Source organism: Trachinotus anak, unplaced genomic scaffold (genome assembly GCF_046630095.1).
Source record: "Trachinotus anak isolate AG129_WGS33_773 ecotype Australia unplaced genomic scaffold, CSIRO_AGI_Tana_v1 ptg000033l, whole genome shotgun sequence".
Lineage (NCBI taxonomy): Eukaryota > Metazoa > Chordata > Actinopteri > Carangiformes > Carangidae > Trachinotus > Trachinotus anak.
Genome location: NW_027273884.1, coordinates 7,629,960 through 7,646,597, shown reverse-complemented (window position 1 = coordinate 7,646,597; position 16,638 = coordinate 7,629,960). Strand labels below are relative to the sequence as shown.

General features: G+C 39.5%; 1 protein-coding gene and 1 long non-coding RNA gene across 4 annotated transcripts in view; one reads left to right on the top strand and one right to left on the bottom strand.

Moving 5' to 3' along the window:
- gabrr2a (gamma-aminobutyric acid type A receptor subunit rho2a) overlaps positions 1-13,846 on the top strand; it is a 53,576-nt gene extending 39,730 nt beyond the window's left edge. The window contains exons 7-10 of one of the 2 annotated variants that reach the window (XM_071471447.1): positions 470-622; positions 2,294-2,502; positions 9,387-9,675; positions 10,056-13,846. In XM_071471447.1, the coding sequence (XP_071327548.1) occupies positions 470-622; positions 2,294-2,502; positions 9,387-9,675; positions 10,056-10,099 (695 nt within the window). In that variant the 3' untranslated portion in view covers positions 10,100-13,846. Of the gene's footprint in view, positions 1-469; positions 623-2,293; positions 2,503-9,386 lie in introns of both variants that reach the window. The other variant, XM_071471446.1, reaches the window with a different exon arrangement.
- Positions 334-10,768, bottom strand: LOC139614257 (uncharacterized). 2 transcript variants are annotated; one of them, XR_011686954.1, is made up of 4 exons: positions 10,629-10,768; positions 2,386-2,526; positions 2,031-2,210; positions 334-618 (listed from the first exon to the last, which is right to left on the bottom strand). It is a non-coding gene; the product is annotated as an uncharacterized lncRNA (long non-coding RNA). The 2 variants fall into 2 exon arrangements; XR_011686955.1 differs by having other exon boundaries at positions 2,386-2,513; positions 10,629-10,767.
- Positions 13,847-16,638: the final 2,792 nt, after the last annotated feature.

Genomic DNA, 16,638 nt, shown 5'->3' with positions numbered 1-16,638 from the left:
TACAATGATTATATAATTATAATAATTATATATTATAAAAACATGAAACATGAAATAAAACAATTTTTATTTTTTTTTTAAACCTGCGAATATCATATATCGCAATATTTGGGCTGGACTGTACCAAGATATTAGATTTTGGATATCGTCCAGGTCTACACAGCAGACAATTTTTCCAAGTTCAGCAGCAGAAAACACATATAGACATAAGAGACTTTTAATTACTGTATGAGAACAACAATTTAAAATGGACTTGGAGGTAAAAACAACAAATATACAGAGTTTGATATTTTAGCTCACAGTCTTTTATGGACTTAAGGACTTCTTCTTCTGTTTCATCATTGCCTCAGTGGTTTGTGTCAGTGCTGTAGTAATAGGATTTTTCATATGTTAATAAGTGATTAAATCAAATCTTGACAGTGTGTTGTGAAACCAGTGTGTGTGAGCCTCTCTCTTGCTGTGTTTGCAGGCTGGTACAATCGTCTCTACATCAACTTCACGTTGCGACGCCACATCTTCTTCTTCTTGCTGCAGACGTACTTTCCTGCCACGCTCATGGTGATGCTTTCATGGGTGTCGTTCTGGATCGACCGCCGAGCTGTGCCGGCCAGAGTCTCCCTGGGTAAAAAAAAAAACAAAAAAACAACCCATTTGAAATGCCCTTTGAAGAGATTGTGCCTGAGGAAAATCTGTCTGTGTGAAATGATGAAAGCTGGCTGTGACATGGCTCCACCAGTTGGGAACACACACACACACACACACACACACACACACACACACACGTGAATACACAAACCTCCCACACTCTACCACTCTTACTTTTCTTCTGATGTATTTTCTGTACTGAGGCTGTTGCAGCACTTGTCATACTGAGGTGCTCTCATGGCTTAGCTCATTGCTCTTATTACATTCAGCTGAGAGGATGGGATGTTTTTATAAAACCCTCTGACAGGTTTTTATCCCTCAACTACACATTGTGTGGTGTTTCTCTTCTTCTTTGTGCATCATTTATAGAGATGTTCCAGTGTCATTTTTACCTCCCAACACCTGAGCTTGTGTATCAACTGATACAGAGCACTGACACCATTTTATCAGACAAAATATTTTAACAGCTGCATATACGTACATATATGTATGTGATATGATTGCTGTCATTGTTGTATGGTATGGCCCAGGTTAAAGGCGTGTTTTATCTTAAGAGTTGATCTCCATCAGAAGATATATCTGTGGTTCTAAGAACTAAAAACCATGTCAGTGTAGTTTTACATCTCCTCTCTCAGGCTTCTCTCTGGAGCTCAAGTAACAACAGGTCAGTCAGCCAATCAGAGGAGAAGCCTGACTGCTTTGTTGTGAAATCACAAAGTTCCAGAAGTCCTGACGGCTGGTTTTAAGGCTCAGTTTCTGAATACAGGCTGTGTGCATTTCTCTGTGGACTGAGGCTTTGATACTTTCACAGTATTAATATAGAACCTAGACCTGCTTTATAATCACAAACACATGGACATCTACCTTTAGACTGTATGGACCTTTAATCCATTTGTAAAACATGAACAGCCATAAAAAGTAAATATAGGAATAAATAACACTTCCTATAAGAGTAAAGCCTTTCATGCTGTACATGTTGCCTTTTTACTGGTGGGATTTTACAGTGTAACATGTTGCTAAATTGCTGACATTTTGCTAAAGGCTAATGTAACACCATTCTCCAGCAATCAGTTCTTCTTTGCTGCTCTGTAACAGTAGCTTCTGGTGGTTGCACAGCACAGCATCTTAGTTTTAGAGCAGTGAAGAACAAATTTCTGAGAAAACTCCCATCAGTCCCCACTATCCAGGTGTGAAACTATAAAATTTAAAGTTTATTAAGAAATTACATGATATCAGATGTATATGTGTATATAATAAGTACTTTTGCTTTAATTACGTGAATATATTTTGATGCTAATAAGTAAAATGACTTGAATGCATGACTTTTACTGGACACAGTATTTCTACTCTGTGGTATGTTTCCGCCATCACTGATGCCCTCTCACCTGCAGGTCTCTGACTCCCTGCTGACTGGAGGTTTTACAGGACGCTGCATTACAGGGCTGCTGGACCACATTGCATCATGTTGTATAAGTGCTCATGTTCTTGCTTTTACCCCCTGCAGCTTGAGCTACTCAGCATTGGCCCAACTCCCTGATTCAGTTCAGCATTACACTGTGTCTTCACTGTCAAAGTAAAAACAGACAAACACATTTTCAACCTGCAGTTTGCCGTAGTTTAACCACAGTGTTGTGTATCTTGTGTATAGGCATCACCACAGTGCTGACCATGTCCACCATCATCACCGGAGTGAACGCATCCATGCCCCGGGTGTCCTACATCAAGGCCGTGGACATTTACCTGTGGGTCAGCTTTGTCTTTGTCTTCTTGTCTGTGTTGGAGTACGCTGCAGTCAACTACCTGTCCACCGTCCAGGACCGCCGAGAGCGCAAGATGAGAGAGAGGGCACGGTCTCAGGTTTGTTTCTGCTGAACAGAAATACTAAGAGATGTCATTTTCCCTGCACAGGAGCTGGTGGAGACCAAACCACAGCTAAACTATCAGACTAACATCCATCAGACAAACATCCATCAGGTGGACACAAACACGATGCTGGATGTGTAGCAGGCAGGTTAGCTGTTTGCTAACATTTTAGCCACACCAACTTTCTAAGCTGATGATAGTCAGTTTTGCTCTGCTGCCAATCTCCAGCTTCTAAATCCAGTTTTTACCACTGTTATCTCAGTGTGAGCCTGAGGGCTCACAAAGGATTGCATTTGTCAAGGACAAAAGAATCTGATAGGAGCCCAGCAGAGGGAGGTGCAGGTAGTGGTGGCGTCAAATCAACAGTTTCTTTCTTGCTGTTTTAGCTTCACTGCAGTAAAACATCTTCCCTCCGGAGCTTTAACAGTCCAGTATTTGTTTCCTTCTAACCAAACTAACTGGACGAGCCCTTGGACGACCTGGAGCAGCAGGTGGGAGGTCTGGTGATGGTCCATGTTGAGAGGAGGTCAGGGGGGATGGAAAAACAGGAGACTACTGTTGTTTTCCTGAGTGGAACCCAGTCAGTGTTGTTTGTTTTATTTGTGGCTGCTCCACAACCTTAACCTCTTGTTTATTATTGTAACCATGACGACAAAGGCCATACATTTACCCAAACCACCATCTTTTCCTGAACTTAACCAAGAAGTTTTTCTGTCTAAACCAAATGAAACCAAGACTGCTGCACAACCATAACCACATTTAACATGGTTACCATGACAACAAAAATCACCTATGCCTGTCACTGGTATGTTCCTCTGGGTCATATCTGAGGGCGGGGACAAATGATTCTAGGTTGCAGGACCCTGTCGTCCTGAGTCCGTTTCTTTCTCCACATCTCATAAGAATCAAAGATGTGACATCTGCAGCTACAGCATGACCTACGTGTTAGCATGACCCACATGTTAGCATGACCCCAGACCTTCTGCTGAAACTGGAAACAAATACATTCTATAATGGAAAACATATACTGTATATAAAACATTATGCACACACACACACACACACACACATAATTGTGTAAATATGTATATACATATATATATATATATATATATATATATATATATATATATATAAACAGTTTATATTATCTCCTTTTTAATTGTGTATTTATGTGAGTGCATAAGTGTGATGCTAAGAGAAGATGAAACTGTTGTTTAAAATTTTAACACCAAACTGTGGAAGTCAGATCATTGGCTGATCACTGATTCAGTCTTGTGTGTCTCTGCTGATATTGATTGTGGTATTAGAAATGAATGAGCTCTTGTTATTGGTTGAAGAAGCCTCTGTCCTCCTCATCCTCTTCATGTTTAAAGATGTCCAGACCTGCACCTGGTCTGGATCTTTATGGGTCTTTAGGTTGGTCTTTATCTCTAAGGTCCCACTGAGATTTTTCAAAGGAGCCACTTTGTGGGCATCTGGAGTCAAAATCTGTCACGTGATCACAGAAAGGCGTCGTGAAGTGATTTGATCCTGTTACCTCATCAGCAAGGAGTCATCTGTGCTGCTTACTCATGTTACACAGAGAAACACAGGCTGTTACTCTTCCTTAGTCCTCTCTCTATCGTCTTCTTCTTTCTCCAGACTGAGGTATGATGGAAACTCCCACACTGAGGAAATCCAAAGTTCATGGTCACGTTGCCTTATCATAACCTTACCTGTCACAATCAAATGCATTACGAAATCCTTAACTAATGATTTTTATTCAATTTATTATTTAATGATGGTTCTACAATGTCAACAGACTAATTATTCTTATAAGAAATCTACTTAATATATATTCAATTTACTACTATTTTTAATAAGAGGAAAGAGAATAAAAATGTATACTTAGAATCTATACAGTCAACACAGAGCTGCAGGGATGACGTATTTCTGTAGTCCAACCCTGAAGTCGTCATCACCTGGTTCCCTCCACAAACAGCCAATAGGATTTGTTGTTGTTCGCTGTGTTTTGGATGATTAGAGAAAATCAGCAACAGTTTCTGATCCTGACAGGTTTTGTTCAGCAGGATAATCTTCACTAATGACTCCACTTTATGATGTCTGAAGCCTAAATACAATCAGCAGCAGTAAAAAGCTCATGTTAGGCTATAAACCAACTACACCACGGTCACATGACTTCACCGTCACCACCACTAACCTTCAACCTGTAGTTTGATTTAGCTCTGAGCTCTTCTACAAGAACCTTTCCTCTGGCAAAGTTAGTAACAGTTTGTAGAAACACAGCGAGGCTGTAAAGGTGGACTGGTGAGGAGATCAGATTTCATGTTGGACTGATGACGTTTAACATCCCCGACAACCTCTGTCGTCTCATTTAGACACTTGTTAGCAACCAGCCTTTTTTAATAGAAGGAGAAGCTTCAAGAAATCAGGACTGAGGGATTTACTGACAGATTTGATGTCAGAGAATCAAACCTTAACATCCTTGAGTTGCTGTTAAACACAGACCAGATTTCAGTCATCACTCAGAAACACATTCAAACAACCAGAGACTTCATGACAGGGGAACGAGCGGAGCTAAAATGCAACTAATTTCCAGATTCTAAGAATCATTCCTGCAGAACTCTGTCAAAGTTACCCAGAAATAAAAGCTTCTTTTATCTAAAGTCAAACAATAACAGAATCAATGGTGCACCAACCAAAAAAAAAAAAAACCCAGTTGTTATAACACACACACATAAGATACACAACAGAGCACCAGCACACAAACAGACACACAGACATGAGCAGAGGGAAGGGGTATCTAGCCTCACTCACACACACATCAAAGTGTCTGCCAGTGCAGACGGGGGGGGGGGGGCAGAAACCACTCCCTCCTGTCACTGTTACAAAAAACAACAATCAATGCAGCCACTTTAACATTTCCAGAAATAAGGAAAGTGACCAGGTTCAGACTAACATGCCAGATTAAATCCCTAAAATCCACTCAGAACCAAAAGTTCCTGAGTGTGAACCATTATCTATGAAGAGAGAGAAAGAGGCTGCAGGCGTCTCTGAGGTATCATCAGTTTTCTTTCAGGAGAAACTGGCAGAGAGCTGTGCTGTCGTTTCCGTAGAAACAGTCGACAGGTTTGTTAGCATCCCTGTGGGACCTTCAAAATAATGTCACAGAAAGAAACGCACAGACTCTGATCGACCTGAAGATCAATAAGATTATTATTCATCATAAGAAGAGGAGGAAAAAGTCACTTCCTATTCCACCAACACACAGCCAGGAGAGACTGGGCTGCAGGGTCAGATATTTTGGATCAAGCATTTTACTGATATGTTCAGTATCAGTGTATTTATGACTTTTCAAATAAATGAATTAACAACATATGGAGCGTAAAATTCAGTTTGACCTGTAGTGGACTCACCATGTGGTGTGATGTGCATGTTTGGTTTCTGTTTCACTGGTGTGTAAAGTTGTGGTTCCCAACCTGGGGGTCCAGATGTCCCAAGGGGTCCTGGGGGTCCAGTCAGCATCAATTGTCACCCATCATGTGATTCAGGGGAAGCTGCCCTCTCTCTCTGGTGTGAAGTCACCATCATGACATCTCCACAGTAACCAGCGTCCAGCAGAAAGTGCAGTTCATTTTAGCAGAGTTGAATGAGAGGAAGGTCTGACACCATCACTGAATCAATGTCCACTGATGTTCCCACACCCACTGATCCACTGTCTGTCTGTTTAATGCTCACTAACTAACACCTCCTGAAAAACTTTGTCTGTGTTTATTATTCATGTTAATTGATCAAAGAGCGCCAAAAAAATCAGTCTAAGCAGCTTTAAATTAATAATGAAGAGCAAAATGAACTTTCTGTGCTGTGATTTTCTGAATACCAGAAAATGTTTATACAGCGATAAATACACAGTGCTTCATGATGAATGAGCTTGTGTCCCTGTGTTCATAAAACCAAAGTGAAGAAGAGCTTTTAAAAGATGAGGCAGAGCAAGAGTGTAGCCAAGGCTGGGCCTAGATAGGCCCAGACCTGGCCAGAGTGACCAAAGCTAACATCAAGCTTTTTAAAGAAACCATGGTTGGAGGATCCTCACTTGCCTAAGTGAAGCTAAAACAGCAAGAAAGAAACTGTTGATTTGATGCCACCACTACCTGCACCTCCCTCTGCTGGGCTCCTATCAGATTCTTTTGTCCTTGACAAATGCAATCCTTTGTGAGCCCTCAGGCTCACACTGAGATAACAGTGGTAAAAACTGGATTTAGAAGCTGGAGATTGGCAGCTGCTCCAACCACAGAGAAAAGAGGAGCAAACAACACACATCTGCCCTCTGTCTAAATTGAAGCTTACAGGGAAAGCCACGGGCCACAGAGTCATGGCACTGTGTTAAACCAAATGATGATGCAAGGAATATAGATTTTTTGGAGAGAAACTGTCAGCATGTTAAAGTGTTGCTGGTTGTTGTTAAGCTAGGAACCAGACTCAGGGAACACAGGGAGACAGACAAGGCTCTAAGTGGAGGGAACTTTTTCTCTGAAAAACACCATCCTGAAATAAAGAGCAGACGTAAACAAAGGTCACTGTCATGAACCTGGACATTCAGAATGAACTGCTGCAGGGTGCAGTCACTTTGTTTAGTTGGAAGTTAAAAGCAGAACTGCACAAAACCATACACTATGTAACTGTTGTGTAACACTACAACTGTATATCTGATGATACTCCTGCAAAACAAAATGACCTATGTATTCAGGTTTTTGTCTCAAGATTTATCCAAATAAAACAAGGTAAAACTTGAATTACTAGAATTCAAAACTAGAATGACACAGACTAGATTCAGATTACATCCCTGTTCATCCAGAGTCATATAAAACATTCCCCATTTGTGTGAAATTTTGTCAAAATTGCTGTGTGAAGTCTTGAGTAATGGCTAAAAGTGTTTTGTGAGGTCACAATAACCTTGACCTTTGACCTTTGAGCACCAAAACCTCATCAGTTCATCCTTGAGTCCAAGAGGACATTTATGCAAAGTTTGAAGGGAATCCCCTTTGAGGAGTTCTCAAGATATTGTGCCCACTTGGCCAATACTATGTTTTGTGAGGTAACCATGACCTTGAACTTTGACCTTTGACCACTGAAATCTAATAAGTTCTTCCTTGAGTCTAAGTTAATGTTTGTGCCAAATTTAAAGAAGATCTGTCAAGGTGTTACTGAGATATCGTGTCCACGAGAAGGGGACATGAGACGGACAACACGAAAACAATATGCCTCCACCCCTGGCTGTCGCCGGCATGGAGGAATAAAAATCACTGGTTGACCTCAACACATAAACATATATAAACCGACAATGTGCAAAAGGTGCAAGGAAAGGTTCAGGGGGCAACAGTGACAGTGGACTCCATCCTCTGGGAGGGAAGTTTCATGGGAACACATGAACCCCCTAGTTTTTGATCATTGGTCAAGTAGAAATTTTGATGATGGTGTCTATTAATAGGCCAGGTGGTCATTTCAGTTTAACGGAATTATCCCTTAGGAACAGTGACATGGCATTGACTGTAGTTAAGAATTCTTGAAATCACTGTCATCATCCGCCCGGCTGTTCTACAGGAAAGGTCAGGGTGTCACCAGTAGCAATAGATAATCATATCTGGTCATCTTCCACAGCAGATTTTAGGGAAATCCAGCTGACATTTTGTGATGGACAGTGTGTGTCAGTGTGTGAAAAGTGATGAAATGTTGATGTGAGGGACCGAGTGGTAAGGCGATGAGGAGTCACAGGTATTTTATCAAAAAAAGGTTTATTTACTCTAAATTAACAAACTTCCAAATTACAAAAAATAAACCAAACCAGTCTGGACATATAAAAGAGGTCAAAGTAACAAAACTAACTGAGGCAAAATAACCTAGAGTTCAAACTAACTCAACTGACCTCCAGACAAAGAACACAAGGGAACATATATACTGGCTGATCAGACCAGCTAAGACACACAGGGGGATAACATAAAAACCAACAATTTAACTAACAAATAAACAAACAGGACAGTTGGTCTCAAGCTTAACATAATATCTAATAAGCCTACACAACAAAAAGAAATACCCTACTGTCAAACTAAGATCTAAATAAGTAAATAATCAAACATAAGAACTCCAATCCCCCCCATATTGACAGACACTTAGTTCAGTCCTAATTAACACATCCACTATAAAAGTCTCCAGCTTCCTCAGGAGCGTCCTTTGCTCAACCCCAGCCAGAAGACCCAGGCAGCAGAGGTAAGGAGACCCCGAGCACCGGCAAAACAGAAAGAAGAATTAACACATCTTAGGGCAACTTATATAAATAAACACAAATGTTAAATGTAGAGAAAACTAACTAAACCTGTGTACTGCCAATTAAACTAAATAATAAAATAGGAAATAAACCATAAGTATACCATATGAAATAAAAAACTATGTGTCCTTCTTTACGTGTTCACATGTATGTGCTATATGAGTAAAATGTAAAGAAAACCTAAAATAACTAAAGAGATGTCAGTGCATGGGGTTACTGACTTTTACTGTGTGGCTGCACGTGTGGCCATCACAGTTGACCTCAAGGTGGTAAATGAAACCAGGTCAAGACAGTTGGGATCATCCTCTAAGGACAATGAATATTCGTAATTATTGTTGCCTGGACTAGTACTGGAGAAAACAACAAATTAACAATCACTGTTAGAATTAGGATCCACACTTATCAGACCATCTGCTAAGGACACTGATGAACTTTGATGACTTAGTTTAACACTTCAGGAACATGATGCCTGATAACCTCCCTGAACTTTGGTGCACTCCTTTAAAATCCCATACATGACACTGATTGTATTGTATATTTTCTTCCCTGACAGTCACTTCCCTGCACCTGTGGCATCTCCCAGACACGAACCATGACCATGTTAGACGGCACCTACAGCGAGGCAGACACCAACAGCCTGGCCGGCTACACTGAGGAGCCTATGGTGCCTGAGGAGGAACATGAAGAGATGCACGAGGTTCCAGAGAAACCTGAACACATGGTGGTCCATCTGTCAGTGAGCAGCGAGTCCACTACCACTAAGAAGAAGAAGAGCCTGCGTGCCCTCAACATCATCCAGAACACACACGCCATTGACAAATACTCCCGGATGATCTTCCCTGGTTCGTACATCTTCTTCAACCTTATCTACTGGTCCGTCTACTGCTGAAAGACGCTACTGAGTCAGGACTGAGGCAAGAGAGATTCATACAGAGACGATATGAATGCTGCATCACTATTGGATATTTCTGGACAAATCACAGGGGTCACGTTGTACTGTACGTGGCGGTAGATCATTAGGTTTAAGGCCTTGGACAGTAAAAGAGCAACAGTTAAGGACTGAGACGTCAGGACTGATCAGAGCACTCCTTTTTGATTTGTATTCCTCATCCAGCAATTTGAATGTTCAGTAACACACTAAGCTAAAACATATACAGTAATCATTTTTAAAGTGTTTTTAAACCACTGATGCTAATTCTCTCAGTCTGTTTCTCTTCGTCAGCTGCCGTGGAAGCTCTCTCCTCATCACTACTGTTCCTGAGATGATTCCCTCTCAGTTTTTGTATCTGACTCGTAACATTGATGGATAAGGATAAGGTACACTTTGCTTGTGTTCATGCTGTGGACTACTACTCAGTTATAAGGTTTCTGTCATTATTTTTGTTTGTAATGATCATCAAGCTGAAAATCACCATGATCATAAAGTTTTTAGACCATTATCTATCAGTCATGACTTAGTTGTAAACACTAATTACTATTTAATTTTGTCAAGGTAACAAATATTTTTTAAGCCAGTTACCTCAAAAAATGATATTATGAAAGAATTTTATTAGCTCTGTGAGGGTGAACTTAGTGGTACTTTGCTAACACTTGCATGCTGACATGCTAATGCTAGCTTGTATGCTTACCAAATTTCCAGAATGTTTCCATTTACTATGTGAATATTCAGAGTTAAAGGAGCTATTTGTAAGTTTTGCTATTACTACATAGCTAATGTTAGTATTAGCAGCTGTGTACTCACCAGTCTACAAGAAATGTTGTGAGTTCAGAAAACAGACTTTATTCCTCTACTCACCAACATCTGTCTCCAGGTGGAAACCATCACCAATTTTAACTCTTGTCTCTCTCACATCTTTTCTTCTTCTGAAGTAAGCATGCTAAGCAGCTAGCCCCAGCCCATCTAGTCACCTGAGTCCCATAGTGACTCACTGTAGCCTCCAGACTTATTAAAACCTCTTGTACACACAACGATGGCTGACGGTCTTGTCAAGTGACAATTACCACCACCTGCTCGTGTCATGAAACCACGTTCAGCATCAGAGAAAACTTACAAATAAAGTTAATCAAGATTAACAACAGGTGGGACTAATTCACTTAAGTGACATTAAATCACAAGAGGGCGCAACAATATGATGTCATTAAAAGAGGGCCAGGTAAACCTGAAAAGATGGAAGTCCATCTGTTTAATAAGACATCTTAGAATTACTATCCTCAAAGTTGATCTCTTGAGTAAATTGGATAATTAAATGATGATCTCGAGACAGACCTAAAAATATTAACAGCTGTGGCCAATCTTGACTTTTGACATGTTTAAAATGTAAATCCCACTTTATAAATGTTGTCAAGCTGTTCTGTAAAAAGACTACAATGACTTTTTGAGAAAGTGGCTTCTTGGTAAACGTTTGTGTCAAGTTGTCATTTGCACAACACAGCAGTGGATCACTAATAGGACCATTTGATTTTAGTACTAGTTGCCTTAGCATGTGACAGATACTGTATGAGAAGCACTAAACATGACTGTGGTGATAAAGTGTTTCCACTCTGTCATTTATACTGATCACTGTACTTGCATTATAATATCTAAGAAGTTTGTTTGCCAGTGGGACATTTTCTCCTGAGGTCACTGTAGTGATTTATCCCAGTTAGCAAACAAAATAAACAGAAGCTAGTGTAATGAAGCCCACTGATGAATGCAGCCGTTCATTCAGTATCACTTTGACATTAAAGTTTCATTTCATACAGATTTCAGACACTTGAATTAGCTTCTTGTCCATATTGTACTTATGAAACTAATTACTTAATTACTTAACTAAATATAAGTTGTAATTACACCTCCCAAAGTGTGAAAACATGCTTGTAATGATTGATTTATTGTAATTATTTTTTTACTGATTTAATCTCATAGCAAAACACAGACTTACCTTGTGAGCTGGATGGCCTAACGGTGACTGTACTGGATGAGACTCATGTCTCATTAACAGTGTTTACATGGCTTTCTGATTTGGTTTATCACAGTGAATCTGAGTGTAATGAACATGACTCCCCAGACCAACAGTCATTTGTACATTTGTGAATTCACCTGTATGTGCATTCAAAAGTGAAAATGTTCCATAGAGAACCAGCATTGTTTCATTTTTTATGGCTTCTTGCATCATTATTTCTGAAAAGCTCAAAGACATTACTGAGGTTTTCTGACCGTGAGTGTCTGCTGCTGTGCTGTTTGGTAAAATCTGAACATCTCATCATTTAACAGAGATAAAAGACTAATTATTTTGACAGCAGCAACCACTGCTACAGCTGAGGTTCATGGAATATATGAAGGCATAACAAACTAATCATTGTTCTAATGAATCAAGAGTGAGGTGCTCGAGTTTTATCAACCAGTACATTGATATTTTATATACTAATTTGTATTATTGTATTATTTGTATTATTTTTCAACTTTTCAACTTAGAAAGATTTACAACAGAAAGCATCCATAAGAAAATTAGTTAATAAAAATAACACTGTCCCACCAGTGGAAAAGAGTCCATCTTCAGATAGGGACAGAGGTCTGAGTCTGTATATGGTGGCCCAGAGGTGTAAAACACTAGAATTCTGTTTTTCAGAAAACATGACATTTCAAAAAGGACAAAAAATAAAACTTAATAAAACACATCAACATTTCAGAAAACTAAACTTTTATAATTCTGGGGAGGAAAACAGAAAAAAATGTTTTGCCTCCCATTAACTGTCCCTGTTTAAAGTGTAGCCAGGATGTTGTGAGTATTTAAAGTTTTATTCACTGCCATACTTGACTTTTTATTTATTCCCTTTGATAATGTGGTGCCATGTATCCTGAGTATTTGATGAAAATGAACCAAGTTCAATCAGCATTAAGGATGAGACACACAGCAGCGACGTTCCTGCTCTCATTTCCTGCTGTCATGTTCAAATGTTTTGTTTTGTTTTTTTATTTTAAATGAAAAACAAAACAAAACAAAAAAAAACACCATTATAGAAAAAAAAAGTGGTTGCAGAGCTTTGGGACCCCATTTTCTATTTTCTATGTATCAATTTTCTGTCACCACTTACCCTCTGTGTGATGAAGTTGGACATCAGCTGGCTGTGGACTCAAACTGAGGACACAACAGCGCTGAGCCTCTGTACCAGCCGAGCTGTCTGCGCATGTTTCCTGGCATTTTGTTTTGCACCGCAGGGCCACTGCACTTCTACCAAAGTGAAATGTCAAAAAATTAGAACATCCTCAATCTTAAAGCTGTAGTTTACGTTTACATTAATAGACTCCAGCTGCTCAAAGTTCAGTACAAACTGAAATGGTTTTTTGACTGGTAGGTTACAGATTGACATTTTCATGGGGTGGTAAAAATTGTGAAATTATTCCTGTAAATTGTAATATTTTTGAATCATGTTTTAAGTTTAACAAACTTATTTAAGGCTGAGCCCTTTGGAAACAAATTACACTGAACAAAAATATAAACACATTTTTGTTTTTACTCCTATTTTTAATGGGTTGAAATAAAAGTTCTATAACTTTCTAACAACACAAAAGACAAATTTCTCTCAGATCTTCTTCATAATATGTTTAAATCTGTGTCAGTGAGAATTCCTCCTCATCCACCTGACAGGTGTGGCATATCCAGATGTTGACTACACAGCAGGATTGTTGCACAGATGTGACGTGGTCACAATAAAAGGCCACTTTAAAATGTGCAGTTTTATTTTGAAAAAAGATTTTTATTAGGCACTAATAACAGTTCACTACCTAATAATAATAATAATAATTCAAAATAAAACTATACATAAAAGTAAAGTGGACTTTTATTGTTACCAGGTCACACCTGTGCGACAATCCTGCTGTGTATTTGTGAACAAAGTTTAAGGGACATAAACCCTCGGTGTGTGTGGAAAAAATTGAGTAAAAACGAAAGTGTTGCATTTATATTTTTGTTCAGTATATTTATTTAATTTATTCTTAAAGTCATTTCATATTAAAGTGACGTTTGGAACATACTGGTTGTTTTAAAGAATGTATTATAACAATGTATATATGAGCTTTAAAAATGATTTGTATATTAGTGTAGCCATTTCTAGATCAACCAAATTGCACTATGTCTAATTCAGACAAATACAGCCATTCAATTGATTCTGTAATTGATACATTTACTGACAATTGCTTAAAACTGAAAATCAGATAACATTTGATGTCTGCAGTGAAGCTTTATTCATACAAACTGTCAGAGTATGCAGATTTATAAAAGCTGTACCTTTTTGAGGCTGTTTCCATGGGTTGAAATGTACTGTAGGCCCATCACACATCCATGAGTTGCTGTTGACACTAAAGAATGTTGCAATGTATTTACTGGGGGATATTAAATATAATTATGATGAACTAAGTATGCATTTAATTTAGAGTTATTTAAATCCTATGTACAGCACACACACACAAGGCACTTTCTGTCTGTAGATTTGTAGAGTTCAGTTTCCAGACCTACATCAGGATGCTAATTGGACAAAAGGGATATATGATACAATGTTTTTTCTGGCAAAAGGCTGTTTCAGTGCCACACACTGAGGCTGATGTGGAGAATGCATTTCAGATCCAGCTGCCAAGCTGCCGTCAGCAACACAAAAATCTCTCATCTCATTTTCCAAATCATCTCCACAGAATCAGCATGTGGTGAGGCCCGAAGCTCTGGGACAATTAGGGTTTGACTGATCTGATGCCTGTACTGAAAGCTGCACAATTCAGGGTCTTATCACCAACAATGGGTCAAATGTGTCATGTGAAAGAAAAGTCTTCACAGTAATAAGCCCACAGTTATCATCAACTCTACATTTGGTGGCACACTACCTGCCCAGCACCAAACAGCAAACAGACAACAAAGCAGCTGAAGAGCCAGATATTTCCGTCAGGAGACCAAACCAGAGCTGAATGTTGGGTTTCCATTGATCAGATACATAAATATGACTCTGGGTGAATACTAATGTTGCTCTGTGTCTGTGTAGTTGTTTGCTAACATGTCAGCCACATCAGCCTCAACATTAACAAACATATCACTGCTTTTCAACTTTATCCTTGAAGACCAGTCCTTTAATGTCCTGTCCCACAGGTCACTACAGGTCCCACAGGTCCAGATCCAGACCCAGACCAATAACCACAGACTGTAAATAAAGATGGGCGTAGTCTCCATGACAAAGCCTCCTTTAAGACCAGTTCTGTAATGGCCTTCCCTTCAAGATCATCCACCTCAACCTCCTCCTGACGTGCACTTTGTTGCTCTATAAACTACATCACTGCACTTTTCCCTTTGCTCCTGTCGTCATTACTATGCAACAAAACCTAACTTGGTCATAATAAGCTGCTGCACAGACGATCTATGGGCTTGCTTTTTACAGTCTTGTAGATGTAGTTAGTTATTTTCCTACACTGTTGAAGACCCTCTTGGACATATAGTCCTGAGAGTTTGTATCAATGTTGCCTAAGGGAAAACCAAAAAGCTTGATTAAACCCAGCACTGAAGAAAGACTGGTCCAACCTGTAATAGAGAAACAGCTTCAGTCCTTTCTTTATACTGGTAACTGGAACTGAGTAAAAATGCTCGATGCATTCTTGGATCATTTTATGTTTCTGTTGTTGGAGTCCTGAAGATGGAGGCAGATGATGTATGAGAGGCTTGATATTTGTATGATGAGTGTCAGGTGAAGCAGGGTTTACCTGGCAGGAGAAAAAGTGCTGCAAACCTGTCCAATGTGAGAAGAAGTCACTACTTTCAGAGTCAATGAGGCACAAGCAGCCCTGTGATAAAGGCTGACAGAGTGTGATGATGCTTTACCATGCAACAGAGACACAGCGGAGGAATATGTATCACCTGAACACACATGGCTCACAAACAGATGTGCTTGTGGGCGAGCTGACTGGAAAAAATGCTCACTGTCTGTAAGGCAGCAGCAACAGTCAGCACACCTACACTAGAAGGTGAGATTCACCTGCAAAGTGAATGTCCTGACATTTTATTAGACCTCGTTAATATCAGCCTCAGACGTTCAGGTTTCACTTTTCACAGCTGATGTAGGGGAAGTGATGAGGATCATAGCTGAATCTTTTAAGGTGGCAGGTTGTTTGTGGTCAGTTCAGTAATTACAGTTTGTGTGCAACCTTGAAGGATTTGGTTTCTCTGAGTGTTTACCTGAAATCTGATATATTTTTATTGGATCACTCAGAAAACAGTCAGCCAAAAGAGCCTCTCATGACTGACCTGTTGTTACTAGAGCTCCAGAAAGAAACCTGAGAGAGGAGATGTAAAACTACACTGAGGTGGTTTTTAGTTCTTAAAACCACAACTATATCTTCTTATGGAGATCAACACTTCAAATAAAACACAAGAAAAGTGTTCGTGCCATTACTTATGAGATTTAAAGGCAAGACTTTTAAATATAAATGAACATCTGCTACATTCAAGTTCTTTGTCAAATCTGTCAGTATTCCGAGTTTTAAATCTCCTGTGTGAGGAGATGTGTTTCCTATGACCCTTCAGAATGTTGTCCTGTGTTGCACTGGGGTCACATTAATAGAAGTCTGGGAAACAACCTGCAGCTGTCTGTCGGCTGTGTGTCTTGGGCGTCTAGATGTGTTTACAGTGTACATACAGAAACCAGGACAGTGAGTCAGAAGGAGCAATTGTAGTGATGAGAGATGGAGAAGCTACAAGATCAGAAGTGTAGAGGAGCCTAGGGCAGGAAAACCTAGGAAGCATCCAAGAAAAGTTTGATGCTCCAGATAAAAATGAAACATACATGGATCA